Source organism: Hyperolius riggenbachi, chromosome 1, assembly GCF_040937935.1.
Source record: "Hyperolius riggenbachi isolate aHypRig1 chromosome 1, aHypRig1.pri, whole genome shotgun sequence".
NCBI lineage: Eukaryota > Metazoa > Chordata > Amphibia > Anura > Hyperoliidae > Hyperolius > Hyperolius riggenbachi.
Window position 1 is genome coordinate 645,631,497 of NC_090646.1, and position 27,885 is coordinate 645,659,381.

The 27,885-nt window shown below is 48.4% G+C and overlaps 2 protein-coding genes across 2 annotated transcripts in view; one reads left to right on the plus strand and one right to left on the minus strand.

Moving 5' to 3' along the window:
- Positions 1-327: 327 nt before the first annotated feature.
- SKA1 (spindle and kinetochore associated complex subunit 1) lies at positions 328-24,799 on the minus strand. The gene is made up of 7 exons (XM_068251360.1): positions 24,726-24,799; positions 21,185-21,299; positions 16,537-16,661; positions 11,257-11,348; positions 9,553-9,690; positions 3,490-3,659; positions 328-1,308 (listed from the first exon to the last, which is right to left on the minus strand). The coding sequence occupies exons 2-7, from the start codon at positions 21,270-21,272 to the stop codon at positions 1,160-1,162; spliced, it is 762 nt and encodes a 253-aa protein (XP_068107461.1). The 5' UTR covers positions 21,273-21,299; positions 24,726-24,799; the 3' UTR covers positions 328-1,159.
- Positions 24,800-25,763: 964 nt separating this feature from the next.
- The window catches only part of LOC137531174 (acyl-coenzyme A amino acid N-acyltransferase 1-like), a 108,378-nt gene continuing 106,256 nt past the window's right edge, over positions 25,764-27,885 (plus strand). Inside the window, exon 1 of the mRNA XM_068251370.1 lies at positions 25,764-25,810. The gene's annotated coding sequence lies outside the window, so the exon portion shown is untranslated. The remainder of the gene's footprint in view (positions 25,811-27,885) is intronic.

The following is a 27,885-nucleotide window of genomic DNA, read 5'->3' on the forward strand; positions in this document are numbered from 1 at the left end:
CTGGGGCTTCCTCGAGTCCCCTTCAGGCTAATCAGTCCCTCGCTGTCCTCCTCCGCCACCTGGATCTTCTGTTATGAGTCCAGGTACTTGAGCCAGTCTAGCGTAGTGCGCATGCACACACTCCGCCGCCAGGAGCATACTACACCTGTGCAGCACTATTGCGCAGGTGCAAAATGCTCCTGGCTGTGGAAGCGGCATGCGGACGGACAGCGCTGACTGGCTGAATTACCAGGACTCATAGCAAAAGATCCAGGTGGTGGAGGAGGACAGCGAGGGGCTGATTAGCCTGAAGGGGGCTGGAGGAAGCCCCAGGTATGTATAACACTTTTCATCCTTCTCAGGTACCATTTAATTCGTAGTCACCAAACCAAATTTTAACAACATATCAAATGGTTTGATTTCATGAGCAAAGAGAGTGCTTACATTTGCATAAATCAGATTCAACACAGAATTATTTCCATCTCATTAACCATCTCTATTAGTTACACGGCTACACATAAGGCTTTATACTTACAGCATAGATGTTATTTAGTATATATAAGAGATTCCTGTGTACACATCATATATACAGTCACAATCAAGATGTGTATATTTGACTTTAAAAATACGGGGACTGCTTTATTGAAGCAGCACAAGTAACTAATTTTGATTGGTTTATTTCATTTTTGTGGACTAAGCACAGCTATTACTGTATGTATAAATTATTTATGACTATTATCTGAGAAATAGAACATTTTATCATATTTTCTATTTTAATTACAGTTTAAATTCATTAGGAATCGGTGCATTTTTTCCCGACTCCAGGCACCCAAAATTGTCCCGACTCAGACTTCACAGCCCCGAGAAAAAGGTAAAAATTACACGTGGGAAATGGGGTATCAGCTACTGACTGGGATGAAGTCCAATCCTGGGCTAAAGTTCCTCTTTATGTTCAGAAGTAGTTAGCCTTCAAAGTAAACCAGGCATGAAGGAAATATGAAGGCTGTTATGGCCAGAGGATCAGCATGGCAGAACGGAGAATAACTACTTTTTCCCAAGCAGTCATTAATGGCGCCCTCCATCCAGGACCGATGTACAGTCAGCAGCGGTGCTGAACTCTGTGAGCTTTTCCAATGTCCATAGAAAAGAAGCATCCCAAGTCCGAGCTCCGGCGGAATTCTTAGGAAACCACGTAGCGCACAATTCCCTTCCCGCGCTGCTCGCGTATCCGATGGCAATGGCGCAGGATGCTCAGCATTCCGTGGAATTTTTTATCCACCTTGAGTTGGGTGAATTCTTTTATATCTTGATCTACAATAAAAAATTGACCTGAGGGAATGAAAATGAGATTGGATCAGAAAAATACTATCCGCTTCCTGTTTGTGTATTTCTGTAACGGGCTGTTTGGAATTTGGAATATTTTGGCTGCTCTGAACAAAGCCCCAAACTTCTGTGTTTGGACGTGCAAAATAATGGTTTTAAAGGGCACCTGAAGTGAGAGGGATATGGAGGCTGCCATATTTGTCATTTTAAATAATTGTTGCCTGGTGTCCTGCTGATCATTCTGGCATCAGTAGTGTCTGAATCACACACCTGAAACATGTATGCAGCTAATCCAGTCAGATCTTTGTCAGAAACACCTGATCGCCATGTTTGTTCATGGCTAGGAGTATTAGAGGCAGAGGATCAGCAAGACAGCCAGGCAATTGGTTCAAAACTGGTCAATATTTTTAGTCTAGGTTTGACATTAACCGCTTCTGGACCAGCATGGTTGAAATCTACATCCTGCTTGTGGCTGCACAGCTCTGACAGGATATAGATTTCAACAATCATCGTTGCGCAATCCCGCTGATCTGCACCTGCCCTGCCGGCAGTAAGACGGCAGAGGTTTGTGAGCCGGTCCGGAGCAGATTTCACTGGCTCCTGACTCTGTCATCACTTTAAGCCAATCCCATTGGCTTACAATGATGGACAGGGTCAGGAGCCAATGAAAGCGGCTCCTGACCGCTCACAGAGCTCTGCTGTCATAGAGATGGCAGAGAGGAACCTGCGGCAATGGGAGAGCGGTGAATCGTCAGTAAGCACCGTTTTATGGCGTTTTGCAGTACCAGCAGTCTCTGGTCTTTAAAGTGAATGGGAACCGCATTTAAAATAATGAGACAGATACTTACCCAAGGAGAGGGAGGGCTCTGGGTCCTATAGAGCCCTCCCGCTCCTCTCCTGGACCCCTCGTTCCAGTGCTGGCTCGCCTGGTAGCAGTATTTGACTAAATTAGTCAAATACTGCTTTACCCGGCCGAAGGAGGCTTCAGAAGTCTTCAGGGAGCCCGAGTGCTCCTGAAGAAGGGCGGCCCTGTACTGCGCCTGCGCAAGCACGCTCTCTTGCACGCTCACATGTGTGCAGTATGGAGCCGCACGTCTTCGGAGGACACGGCTCCCGAAGACTTCCAAATACCCTTTCGGCGGGGGGGATTGAAACGGGGGGGGGGGGGGGGGGGGGGGAGGGGAGCCAGCACAGGATAGAGAGCACCGAGAGAGGAGACGGAAGACTCTGTATGACCCAGAGCCTTCTCTCTCCTTAGGTAAGTATTTGCTTCATTTTTTTTATTTTAAATGCTGTTCCCATTCACTTTAAGGGACCATAGACTGCTGGTACGGAAGTAGTTAATGATTGGTGAGGCTAAAGATCACTATCAGGTGATCTAGAACAGTTTTTCTCAACATTTTATTATTGATATGTGCCCTTAGTCATCTCACGTTTTCTCTTCGGTGATATTTTTACACCTTATCAATAAAATGCTTTTTTTAGCCCCCGGCGAGCAAGAAAATACTCAGAATAAATGTATTTGTACTTTTTCAATTGCAGAGTGCTGAAAAGTTGTTTTTTTAAACAGAAGATGAAAAATTATCTCCCAGGAGAAAAAAAAAACTTAACAGAAAAAGTGAATTGAATAAGGCCATACATTTATTATACTTAGTTAAAGCAGACCTGAAGCATTTTTAAAATAAAAAACAAAAACAAAACAGATACCTAGGGAGGGGGAAGGCTCACATTCCAGAGCTGTCTCCCCTGTTAAAATATCCCCCTACGGGAGGCTTTGGAAGTCTTCCAGAGCTTGAGTGCTCCGAAGACGGGCGGCTCTATATTGCGCATGTGCGAGACCACGCTTACGCATGCGTACTACGGAGCCGCAGTCTTTGGGAGCATTTGGCTCCCGCAGCAGAAGATTTGAACAGTGACAGCGCTGGAATGAGAGGATGAAGAGAGGAACGAGAAGGCTCTGAAGGATCCAGAGCCTCCCCCAGAGATACAGCTAAGTATCTGTTCTTTTATTTCCAAAATGCTTCAGTTTCACTTTGGTTAAAATATACCAAACCCGAGTACCTCGTGGAAGCCTCATAAGTACCCCCCGGCATACACGTACCACACGTTGAGAACCAAGGCTCTAGAACACATTCCACCTATCCAGAGACATCCATGCCCTGACCCTGCACAGTGGATACACGCTACCTTTTGTGTCTTTGGTTTCCTCCTCCTTGAAGCGTCCCAGCTGCTTCCTGGCTACGGCACTCAGAGATTTCAGAGGCTGCTGCATTATCTTATATTTGCCCACCACGGCCTTGTTCATTTCCTCAATGAGGCTGTTAATCTGTTCATAGGTGAGGCGGTTCTTCATGTACCTGCGAGAGAAGAAGATAGGAAAGATGATGCAAAGTATTCAATCTGTCTAAAGTTAGACATGCGCAGGTCCATAGCGAGCCGATCGGGCAGACTTCTGAAAAGAGTCGATCACGGCCCCTGTTCACACTGCACTGCCAGAGGAAGTACAGGACTTCACAACAGGCATGACCATGTATTGCTTCATGTGACTCACACTGTTAATCGATAAGGTGCCCAGAACTGAAGTATTGATTGGGATCAAAGGATCACTGATAGATTTGATCAAAATAATAAAATCTGATAGAGATATCTATCTCCATCTCTCTCTCTATCTATATCACACACACACACACTTAGAACATTAGATTGACTATGAGGGTTTGTTCACATCTAGGGCGTTTTCATTTTTAAACGCCGGCGATTTTCTAAATTGCCCTGAAAGCGCTTGTGCAATGATTCCCTATAAGAGGGGCACATCTGAGCGGTTCGGTTCCGATCCACTCACTAAAGCGCTGCATGGGACATTTTTGCTCAATGGAAGGTATTGGGAAATTGCAAAGTGCTTGAAAAAGCGCTTTGTATAGCAATTTCCCCAGCGCTTTCATGAATACATACATTGTATTTATTCATTTCCGGGAGACAGAGTTCACTTACCTGATTCGCGTTAGGAAGTGAAAAAATGAATCGCTCTGCAGAAGCGCTTAGAAAAGCGCAAAACGCAGGGAAAAAAGAGGAGAAAAAAACGTAATAAATCGCTCAGCCCTTGTGATAACGTTGGCGATTTATGATGCGAACAAAGCCTTATAGAAAGTAGATAGTGAGCTCCTCTGAGGACAGTCAGTGACATGACTATGTACTCTGTAATGTGCTGCAGAAGATGTCAGTGCTATATAAATACATAATAATAATCTGGTAGGACATTAGACTATGACAATGGTAGGATTAGATAGTGAGCTCCTCTGAGGACAGTCAGTGACATGACTATGTACTCTGTACAGTGCTGCAGAAGATGTTAGCGCTATATAAATACATAATAATATGGTAAGACATTAGACTATGACAATGGTAGGATTAGATTGTGAGCTCCTCTGAGGACAGTCAGTGACATGACTATGTACTCTGTAAAGCTGCAGATGTCAAAGCTATACACATACAATCATAATTATACAGATTTATAGTAAGCACAATAGCAGTCAGCCACCAGTAGAGGGCAGCAACATACTAAAAAGTGAAATCTCAGCACCATACGAGGATACATTTGTAAAGCATTTTTCTCCTGTAGAACCCAAAGCCTATAGATAGATAACTAAGATTGCCTTGAATAATTCATGCCTCAAACTACTAGCTTGACATGAAAAATTCCAGCACCGAACTTTCACTATACATAGTTCTCTACATCTCAGCAGTTTGAAGACTATTATTATTATTATTTAGTATTTATATAGCGCCGACATATTACGCAGCGCTGTACAGTGTATATATATATGTCTTGTCACTAACTGTCCCTCAAAGGAGCTCACAATCTAATCCCTACCATTGCCATATGTCTATATTATGTAGTGTAAGTACTGTAGTCTAGGGCCAATTTTTAGAGGGAGCCAATTAACTTATCTGTATGTTTTTGGAATGTGGGAGGAAACCGGAGTGCCCGGAGGAAACCCACGCAGACACGGAGAGAACATACAAACTCTTTGCAGATAGTGCCCTGGCTGGGATTCGAACTGGGGACCCAGCGCTGCAAGGCGAGAGAGCTAACCACGACGCCACCGTGCTGCCCACTACGCCACCGTGCTGCCCACTACGCCACCGTGATGTACCCTTTTTATTCTTTTGGTCAGTAAGCAGAGTATAAATAAGTATAAACACATCTAAAGCTTTTTCCTCAGATAAAAGGACCGTCCCTGATGTTTTTGGATGAAAATCTGATATCATTGGACTCTTCCGCAATCCACCCCTTTGGGACATCTTACCCAGGCCCATATGCAATTAATTTTCTCTTTTTTTTTTTAGGCCTGGTTTCCACTTGTGCGTTTTGTGTCAGATTTTTCTCTCAGAAAATATGCATTGATTTTGCAACTAATGGTAGTGAATGGGGCTGTTTCCATTCTATGCGAATTTTCGTTAACGTTCGTACGCGAGAAAAAAATCTGAGGTCCTGTATCATTTTTTCGGACATCGCGTACGATTTGCGTACAATGCTTTGTATAGGCAATGCGAATTTTCGCGTTGCTTGAAAATTTGCCTAAGATCCATGGTTACAGGAAGTTGTCAGCAGTCATGACTAAGCTGTTACTAGGCAGATTATGTTATATTTAAACTAATGCGAATTTTCGCTTACGAAAATTTGCGTAAAACGCGTAAAAATGCGAATGTAATAGATGCGAATTTTCACCAAATCAGAAAAATCTTATACGGTTTTTTTGAAGGCGAAAAAGGTCACGCTATAGTGGAAACGTAGCCTGAGAGTTTTCTCAAAAAAAAAAAAAAAAAAAATTATCTAGGAAATGATTTTTCATCTTCTAATTAAAATAACTACAGTCCTCTGCAACTGAGAAAGTACCAAAAAGTTGGTGAAAAAGTACTGTCAAAATTATTTTGAGTATTTTCTTCATTGCTGGTGGTTTAAAAGACATTTTTAAAAGTTTGAAAATATCACGAAGGAGAAAAAGTGAATTGCATATGGACCCCAGTGTCATACATTCCTGCAGGACCTCCAAAGGAAGTTCCTGCAATGCAACAGCTGCTGCTCATATTACATGCGTTTGCCCTCATTCTCTCTCCATAGAGCAGTGCAGGCTGCTTGACGGGGAACTGCACAGCCTGTCTGTACAGCACTAGCTCATAAAGCACTGTTCAAAATATTTGAATGAACTACCCCGGTCTGTGGGGTAGTTCATTCTACCCACAGTGTGCTACGCTGCACCGGAAGTTCCCTATCTAGCTCGATTGTATACCTACGCCCAGGGCTGTGGAGTCGGAGTTGGAGTCGAGGAGTCGGTGATTTCATAAACTGAGGAGTTGGAGTCGGAAGATTTTTATACCAACTCCCCAGCCCTGCCTACGCCACCATGCGGCTCCTGCAGCGGTATCGGAAGTCATGCAAGTCTATGGTAACGCGTGTGTATTTTAAAAACCTGCCACAGTTTTTCGCATCGCGCATGGGCAGAAGTGTTTTTTACCAATACGTTTCCGCGCAAGTCATTGATTGCCCAACAGGAAGTGAGCGTCACTTCCTGTGGGCTGGATGCAAGACAGGACCTACCGTGTACTCATGCAATAATCCCTGGAGGCCTGTTTTCGGAAGTGCGGCCCCTGGGCTGGCCAAATACTAAAATAAATCTGCACAGTTTCTACTTTCTGATTAATGGAAGCAGACATGTTTACAGCCCGTGCTTTCTAATGGGCTTACCTGCCATAGGCAGTCATGTGACCCAGGGAAGGATCAAATTACAACTAGTGATTAGACACAAATGAGGGGGAATTACACAGGCTAAACTTACATACAGGGTGCATTTGTGTCCTGTGCAAGAGTTCAGGTCCACTTTAAATGACAGATTTTTGCCAAATGTTATATTTGTTGGATGCTACAGAGACTGATCCTCAGTGCAGGAAGGGATTTTCTGGCAAGATTGCGCAGGGGCAGTACAGATGCACTTGCAGGCAATTCCACAAGCTTTTGTCAGATATATTCAGAGGCCAGTGCTTGACATCTGTAGGGGCGAGGAGAACACAAGAAGCCTCTGGAGAGACTCACATGTTCTCCACCCAAAAGTGGGGGAAAAAAGTCACTGCATCTTCTAGTCCAAATGCAGGGAGTTCCTGACTTGTGAACGACTGCCGATACGGACCTCCAACCTGCTGCAATGTCAGAGAGTCCCTGTACTGTGCCCATGCAGAGGAGGACACAGGGGGACAAACAGAAGACACAGGGGGACACCAAGGGGCATAGAGGGGAACACAGGGAGACACGAGGTACATTAGAGGCATAATCCATAAGATGCCCCCTCACCATAGATGCACCAGGTTTAGTATATAGCTTTTTTTCCCTGGTTTTGTCCTCTAAGCCTAGAGATTATATATACAATCTGCCTAAGGTACACTTTAAAAATTGTCATTGATCGGAAAATTATACATCAATCATCAGTCGGTTGAGAGCGGCGGTAGATCAGCAGCTCATGGTGTTGAACTGCATCAAGCAGTGCAACACTACGGATCAATAGCTTTTTACCCACTTGGCATCCAGACCTTGTTTCCCCCTTATGGACCAGAGCAGTTTTGACATTTTAGCTATGTCCCTATTTAATCAGCAATAACTTTATCCCTACTTATGACATCTAAATGAACCAGGGCTGTGGAGTCTGAGTTGGAGTCGGAGCAATTTTGGGTAGTCGGAGTCGGTGGTTTCATAAATTGAGGAGTCAGAGTTGGAAGATTTTTGTACCGACTCTACAGCCCTGAAATGAACTATATATTGTTTTTTTTTCAAGACAAAATAGGCTTTCATTCTGTGGCATTTTTTACCCCTCAAACAATTTTGTTTTCTATGCATTACAATAGAAAATGAGGGGAAAAAAAAATAGAAAAACCACACCATTTCTCAGTTTTACCAATTCCAGTTTAAAAATAGAAACACTACTGTAGATAAAAAAAAACAACAAATTATTGTTTGGCTATTTCTACCGTTTATCACAAAACTTAGATTATGCTCCTATCACAATTTATGCTGAGGATATTTAATTCTGAAATAATGCTACAGTGTGTATTTTTCACCATCAACTGAGAAAATAACAATTTTTATTAGTAAAAATCTATCTTATTGGCTCGGGAACACATATTCCCATTCACCAATTAGTGCTGTAGAAGATAGTGCTGGAGGTGAGCACAGGAGCAATGCCCAACCATACACAGCTGTGTTTCAGCTACAAGACTTATATCTACGTCCTTGTGGCTTAATCTCTTAACGACCAGCCGCCGCTGATAGGCTGGTCTTTCCATTGTTTCCATGGAAACAGCCGCTCCATGTCGAGCGGCCGTTCCATGTCAGTTCACGGAGGGAGTCTCCGTGAACAGCCTGTGAGCCGTCTATCGCGGCTCGCAGACTAAATGTGAACACCTGGGGAAGAAATCCCCGGTGTTTACAGAATACGGCGCTGCTGTCACAGCAGCGCCGTAAAGGAGATCGGCGATCCCCAGCCTTTGATTGGCCGGCAATTGCCACCATCTGATAGGCTGAAGCCTATCTGAGGCGGTACAGGACGGATTGCTGTCCTGTACCGTCTACATTGAGAAGGGGAGGGAGGGAAGGAGAGGGAGGGCAGAATAGCGCTGGGGAGGGAGGGAAGGAGATGGAGAGCAGAACAGCGCTGCGGAGGGGGGCTTTGAGGAGCTCCCCCGCTAGGCACAAGGCAGCAGCGGCGATCAGGACCCCCCCCCCCCCCAGCGGGACATCCCCCCTAGTGGGGAAAAAAAAGGGGGGGCGGAGTCTGATCGCCCTGCCTGCAACCTGATCTGTGCTGGGGGCTGAAGAGCCCACACAGCACAAATCGTGAAAAAGTCAGCCGGTCCTTAAGTGGTTAAAGTCATAGAGTGTGTAGATATACTGTAGTGGTGGATAAAGTGGTTAATAGGTTTCATGCTGAAATCTATGTCTAGTATGTGTAAGTATTTAATCTCTCTCTGATCTGAGAGACACTGATCTTTTGGTCACATTGGGTGCCCATCTACAAAAGTATGGGTACCTTAATTGATTAAAAAAAAAAATCAGTCTATAGCACATTTATGCCTAAAGGGGGCAATGGGGAGATCTTAGAAGGAATCAGAGGACTGGGCATCAAACGCTGCACCAGACTCCACCCACAACCTAAACCCTACCCCCCCCCCCCCTTTAATAGTACATGGATCATTCCTACTTACGCAGGTACCCCAGTAAACTCCTGTACGGTCAGCAGCTCCATTTCCTTGATGATATGTTTTTCTTTGGGGGGTTTCTTCGCTGGCTCTGGAGCAGCAAGCTTGACTTCAGCCACAGCTTCCACCACGGTGGCTAGATTACTAATGAAAGACACGACACCAAGCATGAATCTCTCCTGCACAGGATTAAAGCAAACCTGTCACTTTAAAAAGAAAGTCACATACTTACCTCCATAGAGGGAAGCATCTCTATCCTCCAGAGGCTTCCCATGTCCTCCTCATGGCCACCAATCCAGCGATGGGACCCTCTGGAAGCTTGCGGCCAGAGCTGTCTGTGAATGAGTCCAGGAGCACGGCACGGTTCTTCCATGAATTAACGTGAATCGCATGCTTCAGGGTGGCAAGAGGCAGCTCCCCTCCCCAAATGTCCCCCTCCTCGTACTCCCCTCCCTAGATGCATGGTGCCGCTTCACTCACCTGCTCTCAGCGTTCCAGCAATGGAATCTCCATCCGCCTGTCCAGCATCCTGTATCCATGGCTACAACAGTGCCTCATGTGACCTGTTACGTGCTGCCGGGTCACATGCGTCAACAATGTAGCCAGAGAGGAAGCAGGACTTCACATGTAGCTGGTGATCCCATCTCTGATCTGCTGAGAGCAGGTGAGAGATGCAGGGCCGTGTAGCACATACCCAGCATTCTGGGCATCAGCAGGGAGGAGATGCTGTCTTGAGGGAAGCAGAGGGAGGGAAGCATAGTGCCAGTGCCTGCAATGCGCAGCCTGATGCGTTTCTCCTCTCCGGCTTTGCACACACGTCGGTAGGATAATAAGTCTAGAAGCGGGCCTAACAGAACTCCTTCCACATGTGCAGTACCATGTGGTGTCCCAGGGCTGCATCAGTGGAAGTGAGGGGGAACGTGGATTGTCTATATACTGATGTTAGTATATAAATTGGGCACTTTTACCCTACAGGTACACTTAAAAGATATAAATAATTCTGTACAATAGTACGCGTAGGCTTGTATGAGTGTATGACAGTGTTATAATAGAAGACATCCACTAGAGGGCAGTAGAGTACTTACAGTAATCCCAAGAGCTCTGCACAGATTTAAAACTGCATGCAATTACAGTACAGAAGGCAAGCCATAAATGAAATACAACTTATTAATTGACCTGTTGTGGACGCATGCTATTAAAATCCACATTATTTGCAGCCTCTCATCTCTGTTCAATACGCCAGCTCTGTGCACTCCTACCACGATTGAGCTTCAGTTGCCACAAAACTCAGCTGCGCAGGTAAAGCAAAAGCGCGGAGTCCAGAAAGTCCACCGGGGCTGCCAGGAAGCGCATCTCAATTGGGCATGTGCGAGATTCTAACTGCACATGCCCAGTGAAAGAAAGCGTTTGTGGGCAAGATCTTACTTTTGCTGCGTTTTGGAACTTGTGCCTGCGCAGTTTTAAGTCACGCAGCGCCGCTTGGGGGAACTTTATATAAAGTATTTCGCTTCCAGGAAGCTCAGGAGGTAAGAGGACCGGGAATGGGGGAATCGGAAAAGCCCCAAGGAAAATAAACAGGATCTGGATACTCAGGAGGAGGTAATCTAACCCATAATGGGATTCATCCAGTTTAGTTTTCCCCCATTCCAAAGTACTTGAAGGTTCCAGTAAGGTGTAATGCACTCAAACATTTGAAAGTTCTGCATTTACCTGCTGGGGCCTTTTTTAGGAAGGTGGGCGGGAACATTTGTACTGAGGTGAGACGATTCCTCATAGTCTTTCACCAGAGAGATCTGTAGCTCCTAAAATCAAAGATAAAATGATCCATTTACATCCAGACAAAGGCAAGATAGACCAGCTAGAAATCAGAGTATCCTGACTTCCCATTCTTTTTCCCTACCAGATCCCGACCATGATCCCCCTTCCCCCTGATGAAGCCAGCATGTCCCCACAGGAAACGCATTGGTTTTGACATGCCCATTAATGTTTTGATACAAGAACTCTTTCCTTATATGGGACATAATATGGCAGTGTTCTCCCCAGAAATTTTTTTTAGAGTCAGGTGGCGTGAAAAAGTAGCCGGGTGATTCATGACGGGGGAAATGCAGGGGTGGAGCTTCTCTGTGCAACTCTGCTTACAGCATGGGGAGGTGAGCCGATGAAAGACGGTGGCTCACCAAAATTAGCCAGGTGGAACACGGATATGGGGTTTCCGGTAAGGCCCCTTTTACACTTAAAGTGGACCCAAAATAAAAATACAAGATTTCAGAAATAAAACCTATTTTCTAAATTATAATAATAAATAGCCTTTTTTCAGCTGCGTGATCACAAATATAAAATATTTTACATTTATTGGAGGAACCCCTCCTTTCCTTTCATATTGCCGGGACAAAATCCGGCAAACTGGTGGAGTAGGAGGAGGTGTCCGGCAATGGAGGAATTGCTAATGGCTGCCCCCAGTATAACCCTAGTTATGGAAAGAGAAGGGTGAAAAGCATGCACTGAAATGCTCATAGGCTTGATGGAGTGTTTATTTATCTTTGTATGTGTCAGAGTGGTGCAACTAAATATTTTGAATTAAAAAAAATGTTTGGTTTGTGTCCGCTTAATCATTTGCTCTCAGTTATAACTGAAAGAAAACTGTTTTTCAAAGTAATGCCCATGTGTTCCTATGGCACAGTTCAAACAGTGTACTAACGCATACCAACTGATTAAGTGTAAATGGGGCCTAACTGAGCTTTGGGATTTGAACTTCAGGTACCAGGGAAAAGCAGAAAACAGAAAGAGCACCAGGAACACCAATAGTGTTGTTTTTGTAAAAAAAAAATATGACATATGTATAAGACATAGCTACTAATTACAAACATGGGTTGCTATAGGCAACCACAATATCAGGCATGTGGAGAATAGTCTCGCAGATACGAGGACTGCCGGTTGAGAGTGGGCCGTGGTTCAGATCAAAAAGGACCACTGGACAAAGTATCTCCACTGTGACAGGGGATGAAACTGTACTGGGTGGGAGGAGGTGCCCCAAATTGCAATAAAAGTTTAGTGAGTGGAGGTATTGATTAAAGGACAGGTGCGACCTGAAAAAAGATGTACTTACCTGTTGCTTCCTCCAGCCCCTAGTAGCCTATCAGTCCCTCGCCGCAGCTCCGGTGTGTCCCAGGATTAGTGATGATCACAGATATGCAAATTGTTCCAAGTAATGCATATTTATGCACATTTTTATGCAAATATATGCAACATGAAAATGGACCAATCAATTTAAACCTGGGTTTAAATTGATTGGTCCACTTTCAAACTGCATACATTTGCATAAAAATGTGCATAATTCTGGAACAATTTGCATCTCATTGATCATCCCTACCCAGGATCCCCTCCGTTACAGATGCCAACCTCACCAGGCCGACATCTGCAACAGAAAGGATCCCGGGACACCGGAGCTGCAGCGAGGGACAGATGGGCTACTAGGGGCTGGAGAAAGCATCAGGTAGATCTTGTTTTTTTTCCAGCTTGCACCTGTCCTTTAGGCTACTTTCTCACCAAGACGTTGCGTTTTAGGGGATGTTATGGTCGCATAACGTACCCCTAACGCAACGTATGGTGGTGTTGAAGTTGGACGTCAGACTGAGCTGCGTTATGCAGCTCTCAAAGCAGCCGCTCCAGCTTAGTGATAGGAAGTCCGGATCTTTTTAAGGATTCGGATCATTTGAATCAGATCACTGAAAAGATCCAGATCTTTGAACCGAATAATTTGAATCATTTTACTAGGGAAGCAGACTGGGTGAAATGATTAGCAGGACAGGACTTTCCCTGCACTGTACATTCTGTATGTTCCTGTTTCTTCCAGACAGACATCCACTGTGAACAGAATCTTTCATTGTGATGATCCGGATGATTCGACTCACAAAAAAGATCCGGATCAAATGAACGATTCGTTCATGATCAGGACAACACTACAGTCCCACCAAGTCTCCACAGTGCAGTGAATATTAATTAGCCATGTGGCTGGTGGAGGAGGAGGGGAGACCTCCTCCTCCAACATTACTGAGCATGTGCAAACAGTCTAACGTGGCTTAGCCCAGTATAACGTACAGCATGCAGCACTTTGTTTAAACGTGCTGCGTTACTATGTAATGCAACGTGGGCACTGTGAACAGCAACATTGATTTTACAGTGCTGTGAGTTAGGCTGCGTTACTGGCTGCTGTAACGTGGGACTGTAACGTCCCACTGTGAAACCAGCCATAAGAGACAGTCTTACCTCGTATTAGGAGAATAACAATAAGGAGGGCTAAAAGATTGTGTGCTCAGAGTCTGGACTAAGCATAGCTAAGACACTCTTGTGTTGACCCGAAGAAGCAGGTAGGCCCTCTCGAAAAGTTTTGCCATATTAATTGTTGTCTAAAAAATTCTTATCCTCCGAATACGAGGAAAGACTGCTCCTTAATCATACCTTCACTCACTAAACTATTGCTTTACAATTTGAGGCACCTCCTCCCACCCAGTATGCTTACACAGGAGAGCACTTCTCACTTATCCACGCATGATGGATGATCAACTCCACACATGATAAAAACGGGAGAGTTATCTGACTCTCAGCAACAACTCCAGGTGAGCTGCTTACTTTAATGTGGACCTGAACTCAGAACTTCCTCTCTGCTCTAAAAGATATGCAACAGCATAATAACCTTTAAATAAAAACATTTCTTTGTTACAGCTGATACAAATCCTTCAATACATCTGCAGTGTGTCTACTTCCTGCTTTCATGGACGCAGACAAAGGGTTAACATCCTGTGTTTACCAATCAGCTGACAGCTAAGTGATCAAATTACAAATTGTGATTGGACACAGATGAGGGGGGAATTAGTCAGGCTAAACTCCTCAAATACATACAGGGTGCATTTCTCAATGTTTTCCTCCTATTCTGTGCAAGAGTTCAGGTCCACTTTAAGGGGTTAACCACCCTGGCGTTCTATTAAGATCGCCAGGGCGGCTGCGGGAGGTTTTTTTTTTAAATTAAAAAAAAACTATTTCATGCAACCAACTGAAAGTTGGCTGCATGAAAGCCCACTAGATGGCGCTCCGGAGGCGTTCTTCTGATCGCCTCCGGCGGCCAAAAGTAACACGGAAGGCCGCAATGAGCGGCCTTCCGTGTTTTGCTTACTTCGTCGCCATGGCGACGAGCGGAGTGACGTCATGGATGTCAGCCGACGTCCTGACGTCAGCCGCCTCCGATCCAGCCCTTAGCGCTGGCCGGAACTATTTGTTCCGGCTGCGCAGGGCTCAGGCGGCTGGGGGGACCCTCTTTCGCCGCTGCTCGCGGCGATCGGGCAGCACACGCGGCTGGCAAAGTGCCGGCTGCGTGTGCTGCTTTTTATTTCGTAAAAATCGGCCCAGCAGGGCCTGAGTGGCAGCCATCGGCGGGGATGGACGAGCTGAGCTCGTCCATACCGCTAAGATGGTTAAAGGGGAACTGAAGTAAGAGGTATACGGAGGCTGCCATGTTTATTTCCTTTTAAGCAATACCAGTTGCCTGGCAGCCCTGCTGATCCTCTGCCTCTAATACTATTAGCCATAGCCCCTGAACAAGCATGCAGCAGATCGGGTGTTTCAGAATTTAAAGTCAGATCTGACAAGACTAGCTGCATGCTTGTTTCTGGTGTTATTCAGATACTACTGCAGAGAAATAGACCAGCAGGGCTGCCAGGCAACTGGTATTGATTAAAAGTAAATAAATATGGCAGCCTCCGTATACCTCTTACTTCAGTTCCCCTTTAAAGGTGGCCATACACTGGTCGATGTGCCATTAGATCGACCAGCTGACAGATCCCTATCTGATCGAATCTGATCAGAGAGGGATCGCATGGCTGCCTTTACTGCAAACAGATTGTGAATCGATTTCAGCCTGAAACCGATTCACCATCTGCTGAGCTGCTCCTGCCGCCTGTCCCCCCCCCCCCCCCCCCCCCGTATACATTACCTGAGGCTGGCTCCCGGGCATCTTCTCCGCATTGCACGGCTCTGTTCCGGCTCCATTACGGCGCTTCCTGTGTTACTCCGTGACCAGGAAGTTCAAATAGAGCGCCCTCTATTTGAACTTCCTAGTCACTGCAGTGACACAGGAAGCGCCGGGATGGATGGAGCCGGAACAGAGCCGTGCAGCACGGAGAAGACGCCCGGGAGCCAGCCTCAGGTAATGTATACTTGATCGGATCGGCCGCCGCTAGCGACGCGCACTTTACCCGCTGGCGATCGAGGGTAATTTCCCGCACGGCGCGATCGACGGACCGATCCGATTTCGGGAGGAAATCGGATCGGCGGCTGCGTTTACCGCGAACGATTGGCAGCAGATTCGATCCCAGGATCGAATCTGCTGTCGAAACGGCCGGGAATCGAGCCAGTGTATGGCCTGCTTAAGCATCCCCATACATTTAAACACAAGGAATGCTTCTCTTTTTGTCTTTCTTTCCAGAATTTCCCTTGTTAGTGGTACGTAAGGCAAGTTAGTGTGATTAAAATAAGCTCCCCCATGGACTTAAAGGAGTTCTGTGGGGGTGGGGGGTTTGAAAACAAAAACAGACACGTACCTGGGGCTTCTATTGGCCCCCTGCAGCTGTCATGTCCTATATATATGTCTTGTCACTAACTGTCCCTAAAAGGAGCTCACAATCTAATCCCTACTATTATCATATGTCTGTATGTATTATGTAGTGTAGGGCCAATTTGGGGGTGAGCCAATTAACGTATCTGTATGTTTTTGGGATGTGGGAGGAAACCTGAGTACACGGAGGAAACCCACGCAGACACAGGGAGAACATACAAACTCCTTGCAGATGGTGGGATTCGAACCGGGGACCCAGCGCTGTGCAAGGCGAGAGCGCTAACCACTACGCCACCGTGCTGCCCAAGGTAAGTGTCAATTTATATTTTAAAAACCCCCCGCAGAACCCCTTTAAGAGGTCCCTCATCGTTCCTTGATCTTACCTTTAAGGAGCTGGCAATTGCTTCCTGACGTTGAAGCTCCAATTCGAGTTTATTAAGCAGGTCACACAGCAAATGGAGTTCATAGCCCACTTTACACAGCGTGCTCCTCAGGGGCTGGTCCTGACCTGATCACAGGAGACAAACAATAGGCCAGTAAAGGATAGAGAGGCTAGCATTAGGGAGCAGGTGGGTAGAAGCCTATGTTAGGGAAAAGGCTGGGAAAGGCAGGAGTTAGAGAGCAGGCGGAGACCATAGCACACTTTACACAGCGTGCTCCTCAGGGGCTGGCCCTGACCTCATCACAGGAGAGAAACAATAGGCTGGTACACAACTTATTTCAAGTCCAAGCACAGTCACAAATGAAGTCACTCCTCCAATCACGTTTCCGCAGCTTGACATGGACAAAATCTGCAGGAAGTAATTTCTGATTGGCCCAACTTCAAGCTGCATACAAGCCAGACGTATTGGCATATCACTGACTATCTCCAGTAGCAATTATATGCTGCAGTGCAAAGCTTGATTTAGGGTGAAGGAAGCAGCAAGTTCACAAAGCGGACCTGAACTCAGATAAGTAACAGCACAATAACCTTTAAAGAGAACCCGAGGTGGGTTTGAAGAATATTATCTGCATACAGAGGCTGGATCTGCCTATACAGCCCAGCCTCTGTTGCTATCCCAAACCCCCCTAAGGTCCCCCTGTACTCTGCAATCCCTCATAAATCACAGCCACGCTGCTGACAAACAGCTTGTCAGAGCTGGCTGTGTTTATCTCTATAGTGTCAGTCTGCTGCTCTCCCCGCCTCCTGCAGAACTCCAGTCCCCGCCTGCATCCCTTCCCTCCCTGCTGATTAGAGGGAAGGGACGGGGGCAGGGACCGGAGCTATGCAGGAGGCGGGGGAGCAGCTGAGACTGACACTACAGATGTAAACACAGCCTCACAGCACGGTTGTGATTTATGAGGGATTGCAGAGTGCAGGGGGGACCTTAGTGGGGTTTTAGATAGCAACAGAGGCTGGGCTGTATAGGCAGATCCAGCCTCTGTAAGCAGATAACATTCTTTAAACACACCTCGGGTTCTCTTTAAAGGGAAGGTCCAAGCGAAATAAAAAAATGAGTTTCACTTACCTGGGGCTTCTACCAGCCCCATGCAGCCATCCTGTGCCCTCATAGTCACTCACTGCTGCTCCAGTCCCCCGCTGGCAGCTTGCCGACCTCGGAGGTCGGAGGGCCGCATTGCGTACATTTTTACGCATTCCCGCTAGTGCAGGAACATTAACACATACATTTTTACGCATTGAACCAGTAACGCGTAAAAATGTATGTGTTAATGTTCCTACACTAGTGGGAATGCGTAAAAATGTACGCAATGCATCCCGCCGACCTCCGAGGTCGGCAAGCTGCCAGCGGGGGACTGGAGCAGCAGTGAGTGACTACGAGGGCACAGGATGGCTGCATGGGGCTGGTAGAAGCCCCAGGTAAGTGAAACTCATTTTTTTATTTCGCTTGGACCTTCCCTTTAAAGTAAATTATATAAAAAATAAATTTAAAAAAGCCCCTGGGGGGTACTTACCTCAGGACGGGGAAGCCTCTGGGTCCTAATGAGGCTTTCCCCATCCTCTTCACCCTCCAGGATCCAGCGATTGCAGCTCCCAAACAGCAGCATTGTAAATGTTTACATTCCGAGCTCCAGTGCAGTAGCGGCTTTCTGATGAGCTCCAGTGGAAATACCCGAGCCTGATCAGATCCATTCCACTGCAAGTCGCCTGCGCAGTAGAGCGAACCCGATCGGGCTCAGATGCTACTGTGGGGAAGGTAAATATGCTTGTCAGCTGTATTTTCACGGGCTGCCACTGCTGAATCCTAGAGGGTGAAACCTCATTAAGATCCAGAGCCCCCCCCCCAAGGTAAGTACACCATCAGGTGCGGCTGTTTATTTTCCTTACAGTTTTACTTTAAAGAAAAACATTTTTGTTACAGCCAATACAAATCCTGCAATAAATCTGTAGTATGTCTACTTCCTGCTTTCAGTGAAGCTGACATAGGGCTAACATCCTGTGTTTACAAATTAGCTGCTCTGCCGAGGAGATTCCTGAGCAGAGAATTCAAATTACTAAACTCTCTAAATACGTACAGGGTGCATTCCTCTCTGTATTCCTTCTGCCCTGTGCTGTGCTAAAGCTCAGTTTCACTTTAATGGAGTCATCACTCCCAGCATGCCTCAGGACCCGAAACAAGAAGAAAAGTAGGTAGTATAATTGCTGTAACATTAGGCCTCATTCACACTAGTGCGCTTCTGTCCGCTTTTCAGCCACCTGTATAAATCTGTAACATTGATGTGCTGATAAAAAGTGGACAGAAGTGGACATAATGGCCTCAATTCACTAAGATCATGCTGGAGATAATAAGGCAAGAGAAAACTTACCTCCACATAAGAGATAGTTATCTTATCTCTTCATTCCTTAAGTTACCTCCTCTGTAGTTAAGTTACCTCCTCTGTAGTTATGTTACCTCCTCTGTAGTTATTTTACCTCCTCTGTAGTTATTTTACCTCCTCTGTAGTTATTTTACCTCCTCTGTAGTTATTTTACCTCCTCTGTAGTTATTTTACCTCCTCTGTAGTTATTTTACCTCCTCTGTAGTTATTTTCACATGCAGTTAATAAACCTGTCTTTAACTCTGGAGTTATTTTAAAGAGAATCTGTATTGTTAAAATCGCTCAAAAGTAAACATACCAGTGCGTTAGGGGACATCTCCTATTACCCTCTTTCACAATTTTTGCCGCTCCTCGCCGCATTAAAAGTGGTTAAAAACAGTTTTAACCACTTTACCCCCGCGCGTACGTATTTCTCCGCCCCTTTTTCCATCCTTTAAAAACCAGGGACGGAGAAACACGTACTTTCCGCGTTCCCGACGCTGCCCGCGCTCCCGCTCGTAAACACGCCGCCCGCCGCTAGTAAAACCGCCGCCGCCCGCTCGTCCAGAGATCAATGAACAGGAAAATCCATTCCCGTTCGTTGATCCCGCAATGATCAGCTGCTCTCCTATGGGCAGCGCGATCATTGTGAGAAAAAACTCACGTGTCCAGCCTCCTTATTCTTCCTCCAAGCTTCCGGAAGGAAGCTTGGAGGTCGCATTAAAACAAAAAGTTACTGTGGCCATCTTGTGGCCAAATAGTAAACTACACCCTACACATTTTTCACATACAAATAAATGACTTTTACACATAAAATTAACTCATTACCTCCCACACTCCCCATTTTTTATTTTTTTTTGTAATTAAAAAAAAATTAAAAAATTTACAATTAAAAAAAATACATAAATAGTTACCTTAGGGACTGAACTTTTTAAATATTTATGTCAAGAGGGTATAACACTGTTACTTTATAAACTATGGGCTTGTAATTAGGGATGGACGCAAAACTGAAAAAAATGCACCTTTATTTCCAAATAAAATATTGGCGCCAAACATTGTGATAGGGACATAATTTAAATGGTTTTATAACCGGGACAAAAGGGCAAATACGTTTCATGGGTTTTAATTACAGTAGCATGCATTATTTAAAAACTATAATGGCCGAAAACTGAAAAATAATTATTTTTTTCCCCACATTTTTCCTATTTTCCCATTAAAACACATTTAGAAAAAAATAATTCTTGGCATAATGTCCCACCTAAAGAAAGCCTAATTGGTGGCGAAAAAAACAAGATATAGTTCATTTCATTGCGATAAGTAATAATAAAGTTATAGACGAATGAATGGAAGGAGCGCTGAAAGGTGAAAATTGCTCTGGTGGTCAGGGGGTAAAACCCCTCAGTGGTGAAGTGGTTAAAAAGTGTGTTTGTAAACAAACAAAATGGCCACCAAAACAGGAAGTAGGTTGATGTACAGTATTTCCACACATAGAAAAATACATCCATACACAAGCAGGCTGTATACAGCTTTCCTTTTGAATCTCAAGAGATCATTTGTGTGTTTCTTTCCCCCTGTTCTCATGCACTGAAGTTTCAGGCTGCTCTTTTCTTCCTGCAAACAGCTTTGCCCTTGTTTGTAATTCCTCAGTATGTGAAAGCCCAGCCAGCTCAGAGGAGGATTTATCCAGCTTGTAAAAGATAAGAGAGAAGAGAGAAGCTGCTCTAATCTACATAACACACAGGCAGTGTGCAGAGAGGGGCCTGGAAGGGGGAGTTCATAGCAGAACCACAACACTGAAGAACTTGGCAGCCTTCCAGACACATGCTGACAAGTCTGACAAGAGAGAGATAAGTTGATTTATTACAGAGATGGTGATAGTAGAAAGTGCTGCAGTAAGCCAAAACACATTAGAATAGCTTTTGGAACTTGTAGGATGATAAAAAACAGGATGCAATTTTTGTTACGGAGTCTCTTTAAGGATAGAAGAGTTAACTTTAGGTTTGCCTGAGGTAAAATGTTTCCTGAATACCACATGCCTTATCACCATGGTAACAACTCTAGAAGAGTTATTAAAGACAGGAGATAAGCTTAGTGAATTGAGGCCAATGTGAATGAGGCCTAAGACAAGCAGAAAACACGCTATGCTGGCATGTAGAGTGTTGTGTATGTATACATGATGCCTGTATCCTGTTCAATACAGAATGGACTACAGAAAAGGAAAAAAGAAAACCATACCGATGTGTCGCAGCTGCAGAGTTCTCTTGATGATAGAAATCTTGGAATTGATGTGAGAACATAAGTCATCTAAGTCTCCTGGATCCATGTCTCCCGTAAGTACTGCACCTAAATACTGCAGATGAGAAAAGCCACAGAAGACAGCCCTGACATTAACAAATTACAACGAGGTCTTGATAGAAGACTAACAAGTCAACCAATGGTAAAGGCAGGAAGGGGTTTGTATTGGGCAACAGGAAGGGAGAGATTGTCATTGAGCAGCAGGTAGGTAGAGGTTAGTGACAGGCAGCAGGTAAGGTGACGATTGCATTGGGTAGCAGGCAGGAAAAAATTGGCACAAGGTGGGAGTTAGGGGAGAGGCTGGCGTCGGGAGCAGGTGGCAGGGGGAAGAGGCTGGCGTCGGTAGAAGGCGGCAGGGGGAAGAGGCTGGCGTCGGGAGCAGGCGAGCAGGGGGAAGAGGCTGGCGTCGGGAGCAGGGGAAGAGGCTGGCGTCGGGAGCAGGCGAGCAGGGGGAAGAGGCTGGCGTCGGGAGCAGGCGAGCAGGGGGAAGAGGCTGGCGTCGGGAGCAGGCGGCAGGGGGAAGAGGCTGGCGTCGGGAGCAGGCGGCAGGGGGAAGAGGCTGGCGTTGGGAGCAGGCAGGGGGGGGGGGGGGGGAGGGAGAGGCTGCTGTTAGGAGCAGGCAGGAGGGGAGGCTGCTGTAGGGGGGGGGGGGGGGCAGGAGAGGCTGCTGTTAGGAGCAGGCAGGGGGGGGGAGAGGCTGCTGTTAGGAGCAGGCAGGGAGGGAGAGGCTGCTGTTAGGAGCAGGCGGGGGGGGGGGGGGAGAGGCTGCTGTTAGGAGCAGGCAGGGGGGGGGGGAGGCTGCTGTTAGGAGCAGGCAGGGGGGGGGGGAGGCTGCTGTTAGGAGCAGGCAGGGGGGGAGAGGCTGCTGTTAGGAGCAGGCAGGGGGGGAGAGGCTGCTGTTAGGAGCAGGCAGGGGGGAGAGGCTGCTGTTAGGAGCAGGCAGGGGGGGAGAGGCTGCTGTTAGGAGCAGGCGGGGGAGGCTGCTGTTAGGAGCAGGCGGGGGAGGCTGCTGTTAGGAGCAGGCGGGGGAGGCTGCTGTTAGGAGCAGGCGGGGGAGGCTGCTGTTAGGAGCAGGCGGGGGAGGCTGCTGTTAGGAGCAGGCGGGGGAGGCTGCTGTTAGGAGCAGGCGGGGGAGGCTGCTGTTAGGAGCAGGCAGTAGGAAGAGGCTGGTGTTAGGAGCAGGCAGTAGGAAGAGGCTGGTGTTAGGAGCAGGCAGTAGGAAGAGGCTGGTGTTAGGAGCAGGCAGTAGGAAGAGGCTGGTGTTAGGAGCAGGCAGTAGGGAGAGGCTGCTGTTAGGAGCAGGCAGGGGGGGGGGGGGAGAGGCTGGCGTTAGGAGCAGGCGGGGGGGGGAGAGGCTGGCGTTAGGAGCAGGCGGGGGGGGAGGCTGGTGTTAGGAGCAGGCGGTGGGAGAGAGGCTGGTGTTAGGAGCAGGCAGGGGGAGAGAGGCTGGTGTTAGGAGCAGGCAGGGGGAGAGAGGCTGGTGTTAGGAGCAGGCAGGGGGAGAGAGGCTGGTGTTAGGAGCAGGCAGGGGGGGGGGGAGAGGCTGCTGTTAGGAGCAGGCAGGGGGTGGAGAGGCTGCTGTTAGGAGCAGGCAGGGGGGGAGAGGCTGGTGTTAGGAGCAGGCAGGGGGGGAGAGGCTGGTGTTAGGAGCAGGCAGTAGGAAGAGGCTGGTGTTAGGAGCAGGCAGTAGGAAGAGGCTGGTGTTAGGAGCAGGCAGTAGGAAGAGGCTGGTGTTAGGAGCAGGCAGTAGGGAGAGGCTGCTGTTAGGAGCAGGCAGGGGGGGGGGAGAGGCTGGCGTTAGGAGCAGGCAGGGGGGGGGGGAGAGGCTGGTGTTAGGAGCAGGCAGGGGGGGGGGGGGGAGAGGCTGGCGTTAGGAGCAGGCAGGGGGGGGGGAGAGGCTGGTGTTAGGAGCAGGCGGTGGTAGAGAGGCTGATGTTAGGAGCAGGCAGGGGGAGAGAGGCTGGTGTTAGGAGCAGGCAGGGGGAGAGAGGCTGGTGTTAGGAGCAGGCAGGGGGAGAGAGGCTGGTGTTAGGAGCAGGCAGGGGGGGGGGGAGAGGCTGCTGTTAGGAGCAGGCAGGGGGGGGAGAGGCTGCTGTTAGGAGCAGGCAGGGGGGGGGGAGGCTGCTGTTAGGAGCAGGCAGGGGGGGGGAGAGGCTGCTGTTAGGAGCAGGCAGGGGGGGGGGGGGGAAGAGGCTGCTGTTAGGAGCAGGCAGGGGGGGGGGGGAGAGGCTGCTGTTAGGAGCAGGCAGGGGGGAGAGGCTGCTGTTAGGAGCAGGCAGGGGGGAGAGGCTGCTGTTAGGAGCAGGCAGGGGGGAGAGGCTGCTGTTAGGAGCAGGCAGGGGGGAGAGGCTGCTGTTAGGAGCAGGCAGGGGGGAGAGGCTGCTGTTAGGAGCAGGCAGGGGGGAGAGGCTGCTGTTAGGAGCAGGCAGGGGGGAGAGGCTGCTGTTAGGAGCAGGCAGGGGGGAGAGGCTGCTGTTAGGAGCAGGCAGGGGGGAGAGGCTGCTGTTAGGAGCAGGCAGGGGGAGAGGCTGCTGTTAGGAGCAGGCAGGGGGGAGAGGCTGGTGTTAGGAGCAGGCGGGGGAGGCTGGTGTTAGGAGCAGGCGGGGGAGGCTGGTGTTAGGAGCAGGCGGGGGAGGCTGCTGTTAGGAGCAGGCGGGGGAGGCTGCTGTTAGGAGCAGGCGGGGGAGGCTGGTGTTAGGAGCAGGCGGGGGAGGCTGCTGTTAGGAGCAGGCGGGGGAGGCTGCTGTTAGGAGCAGGCGGGGGAGGCTGCTGTTAGGAGCAGGCGGGGGAGGCTGCTGTTAGGAGCAGGCAGTAGGAAGAGGCTGGTGTTAGGAGCAGGCAGTAGGAAGAGGCTGGTGTTAGGAGCAGGCAGTAGGAAGAGGCTGGTGTTAGGAGCAGGCGGGGGAGGCTGGTGTTAGGAGCAGGCAGTAGGGAGAGGCTGGTGTTAGGAGCAGGCAGTAGGGAGAGGCTGGTGTTAGGAGCAGGCAGTAGGGAGAGGCTGGTGTTAGGAGCAGGCAGTAGGGAGAGGCTGGTGTTAGGAGCAGGCAGTAGGGAGAGGCTGGTGTTAGGAGCAGGCAGTAGGGAGAGGCTGGTGTTAGGAGCAGGCAGGGGGGAGAGGCTGGTGTTAGGAGCAGGCAGGGGGGAGAGGCTGGTGTTAGGAGCAGGCAGTGGGGAGAGGCTGGTGTTAGGAGCAGGCAGGGGGGAGAGGCTGCTGTTAGGAGCAGGCAGGGGGGAGAGGCTGCTGTTAGGAGCAGGCAGGGGGGAGAGGCTGCTGTTAGGAGCAGGCAGACAGGGGGGAGAGGCTGCTGTTAGGAGCAGGCAGACAGGGGGGAGAGGCTGCTGTTAGGAGCAGGCAGACAGGGGGGAGAGGCTGCTGTTAGGAGCAGGCAGACAGGGGGGAGAGGCTGCTGTTAGGAGCAGGCAATAGGGAGAGGCTGATCATACATAAGCCAGTCATACAGATACATTAGAAGCTCATTACCCCGTCCTGTCCGAGCTCCGCTCACTAATTTGTCACCAGTAGTGTTGTCCGGATCATGAACGATTCGGATCTTTGATCCGAATCTATTTTATGAGTCGATCATCCGAATCATCAAAATGAACGATTCGGATCGCAAAAGGGGCGGGGCCAGGAGCGACACGCCCCCTCTCAGCGGGCAGCGGGGTCCTGGAAGCAGAGATCGCTGAGTTGGATGGGAGGCAGCCTTGCAGGGAGACAGGTAGCTGAGAGAGAAAGGGGACATGGGTGCCACTGCCAGATATGTGTAGAGCACACATACTGGCTATAACATTCTGCCCATTATAGGCTGGCTGTTCCGTAGTGCTGCACAGTGAACACATGGGAAGCTTTTGGCTCAGCACAGCTCAGTAACTTTGCAGACACTGTGATTGAAAGGCAATATAATCCTCCTGCACTCGGCACTAAACAGCTGCACTTATCTTCTGGGAATGCTTTCTTTCACTGTGCGACCTTTTCTTTCAAAGTGTACAGATGAACATATAGGTGAAATATATGTAAAGCATATGACTGTGAGTATTACGTGCAAACATTTCTGCTCTCTGCTCGTCCCTCCTCCCTTCTCTGTCCACTCCCTGCCCTCTGTCCATCTTCTCCCCTACTCTGTGTGTCCACCCCCCTCTCCTTCTCCTGTCCACAGACCTGTCCTGCTGTTCATTTCACCCCCGAATGCTTCCGGTAGTAAAATGATCCGAGATTCGGATCAAAGATCCGGATCTCTTCAATGATCCGATTCGAATCATCCGGATCATTGAAAAGATCCGAACTTCCCATCTCTAGTCACCAGCTCTACTGATTCAAATCTGACCGCCAGACAGACAGCCGGCCGCAAGAGCGCGCAGTGCACCCTCCTTGTGTCTCCGCCGGGCTGCCGTGCGATGACAGCTGGCGGCCATGTTTCCGGAGACCAGCCAGTCATCCAGCGCAGCAGAGGTCACGTGGTACAGTGCGGAGGACAGACGAACACAAATGAGACTGGCTGAGTGACGTCTAACGTGCTTCTTCTTCAAAGGGTGTTTATTCTGCGTTGTTTGTTGTCAGGTGCTACGGTATGTGCTGCTGTTATCTAGAACGGTTTACAGGGTAGTTTTGCTGCTGTACACGGAAAATTCCAGCTTTCAATGGGGGGCTATCCCTGATCCAATGAACCATCTGCAAACAGACTGGGAAGGAGTAGAAGATGTAACAGATTTCATCTTCCTAGCCACAAGATTTAAAGGACTTCCAGGCAAAAACCCTAATCCAGGGGTCTCAAACTCGCGGCCATTTGCGGCCCTCGATACAATATTTTGTGGCCCGCGCCGGCAAAAGCTTCCTTATAGTTTGCTTCAGTGCTCCCAAGTAATCCGCCGCATCCCCACTGCTAAACGAGGGCTGCAGAGCCCCCAAATCGCCCGGGGGGCAATCCGCTGGCATTTCCTGGAAGCGGCAGAGCTTTCAGCTCTGCCCCTCCTGACTTCAATCGCGGCGCATCGCCGCCTCTGCCCGTCCCTCTCACTCTTCCTTCACAGAGAGGGGCGGGGAGAGGCGGCGATGCACCGCGATTGACGTCAGGAGTGGCAGAGCTGAAGCTGGAAGCTCTGTCCCTTCCAGGAAATTGCGGCGGATTGCCCCCCGGCCGATTTGGCGGCTCTGCAGCCCTCGTTTTGTGGCGGGGGCACGGCGGATTACTTGTAATGGGAGCACTAAAGCGAACTATAAGGTAAAATAGGCAAAATAGTTTGCTTCAGTGTGAATTTGATTTTGAAATAAAAATCAATGCAAGGGACAGGAGGGGGCTGCTGATTGACTTTTTTTGTGAAATCCCTTATGCGGCCCAGCCTCATCCTGACTTTGCCTTCTGCGGCCCCCAGGTAAATTGAGTTTGAGATCCCTGCCCTAATCTATTTTTTTTTTAGATTCTGCTTCTTCCAGCTCCTCGCAGCCTTCTCAGTCCCTCGCCGCAGCCCTGGTCCTCCTCGGAACACCGGGCGCATAATGATCGCGATCCGCTGGCTGGGTTCGGCTCTTCTGCCAACCAGCGGGTTCACAATCATTACAACTGGCCACTGAGGAGGACCGGGGCTGCGGCGAGGGACTGAGAAGGCTGCTAGGGGCTGACAGAAGCCCCAAGTGAGTAAAAAAATAGATTAGGGCTTTTGCCTTGGAAGTCCTACCTGATGTGAGAGGGAAATGGAGGTTGCAATATCAAGTCCTCCTGATCCTGTGTCTCTAATTTTAGCCATAGGCCCTGAACAAGCATGCGGCAGATCAGGTTCTCTGACTTAAGACGGGATTAGCCATACGCTTGTTCCAGGGTTTGGACATCCTGGAAAATCTCGAGCAGACTACATGCGTAGCTTATGCGATACTTGCGAACGATGAACATGATGAAAGCTCCCAGCCCCTGTGTCCCACCTGTAATGTTTTATGTGCCCCATGCAGTTATACGCCACAGGCTAGTGTCCTCCTCACTTCCCTATTCTTGCCTCACCTAGCTACCGGCATATAGCATGTGGGGTGCGTGTGTGATGACACAAGCACCTCACGTGTCATAACGCTGGCACCCACGTAGGGGTTGCAAATGCGAAAGTATGAGGACGGCAGAAGGTAGAGTATAACTGCACTGGGAACAGTTACACTGAGGGGGGGTGCGGTATCCCAAAGCCAATTTTTGCAATATTTCCTGTTAAAACCGATCGGGTATTGGCCTGTGGTTAATGGCGGCCAACAGAACTCGTTCCAATCAGAGAGAGATTGGCTGCCAAAACTGGGGGGTCCCTACCATAATCCCTACCAGAGGGCTGATCCATATCATTATCAAGTGCCAGCAACCTACTAGTATGTTTTGCAATATGAAAGGAAATCAGAGTGCCTGGAGGAGAGGAAACCTACTAAGACCTGAGAAGAACATATAAACTCCATTTGGATGGGGTCCTAGAAGATTATTATTAGTTAGAAGTAGAACAGGAATCATGCTCACATGGGAAATTTCCCATATGCCTCATTATGAATCCATGTCTGTAATGGACAAGGGAGGGGGGAACGAGTGCACTCAGACAGGTCGAAAAGAAAACTGGTCAGCAGGCTAAGGAGAGGTCTCACCTTGCAGGCCCGTATGGGTTAGTCAGCTTGCAGGCTTTGT

What these genes read in the sequence shown, in the direction of transcription:
- SKA1 (XM_068251360.1), bottom strand. Translation starts at nt 21,272, where the DNA reads ATGGATCCAGGAGACTTAGATGACTTATGTTCTCACATCAATTCCAAG. An exon ending in CCTAAAAAAGGCCCCAGCAG is followed by an intron (nt 9,691 to 11,256) that starts GTAAATGCAGAA and finishes GTCTTTCATTAG; the next exon opens with TAATCTAGCCACCGTGGTGG. An exon ending in GAGTTTACTGGGGTACCTGC is followed by an intron (nt 3,660 to 9,552) that starts GTAAGTAGGAAT and finishes CTTCTCTCGCAG; the next exon opens with GTACATGAAGAACCGCCTCA.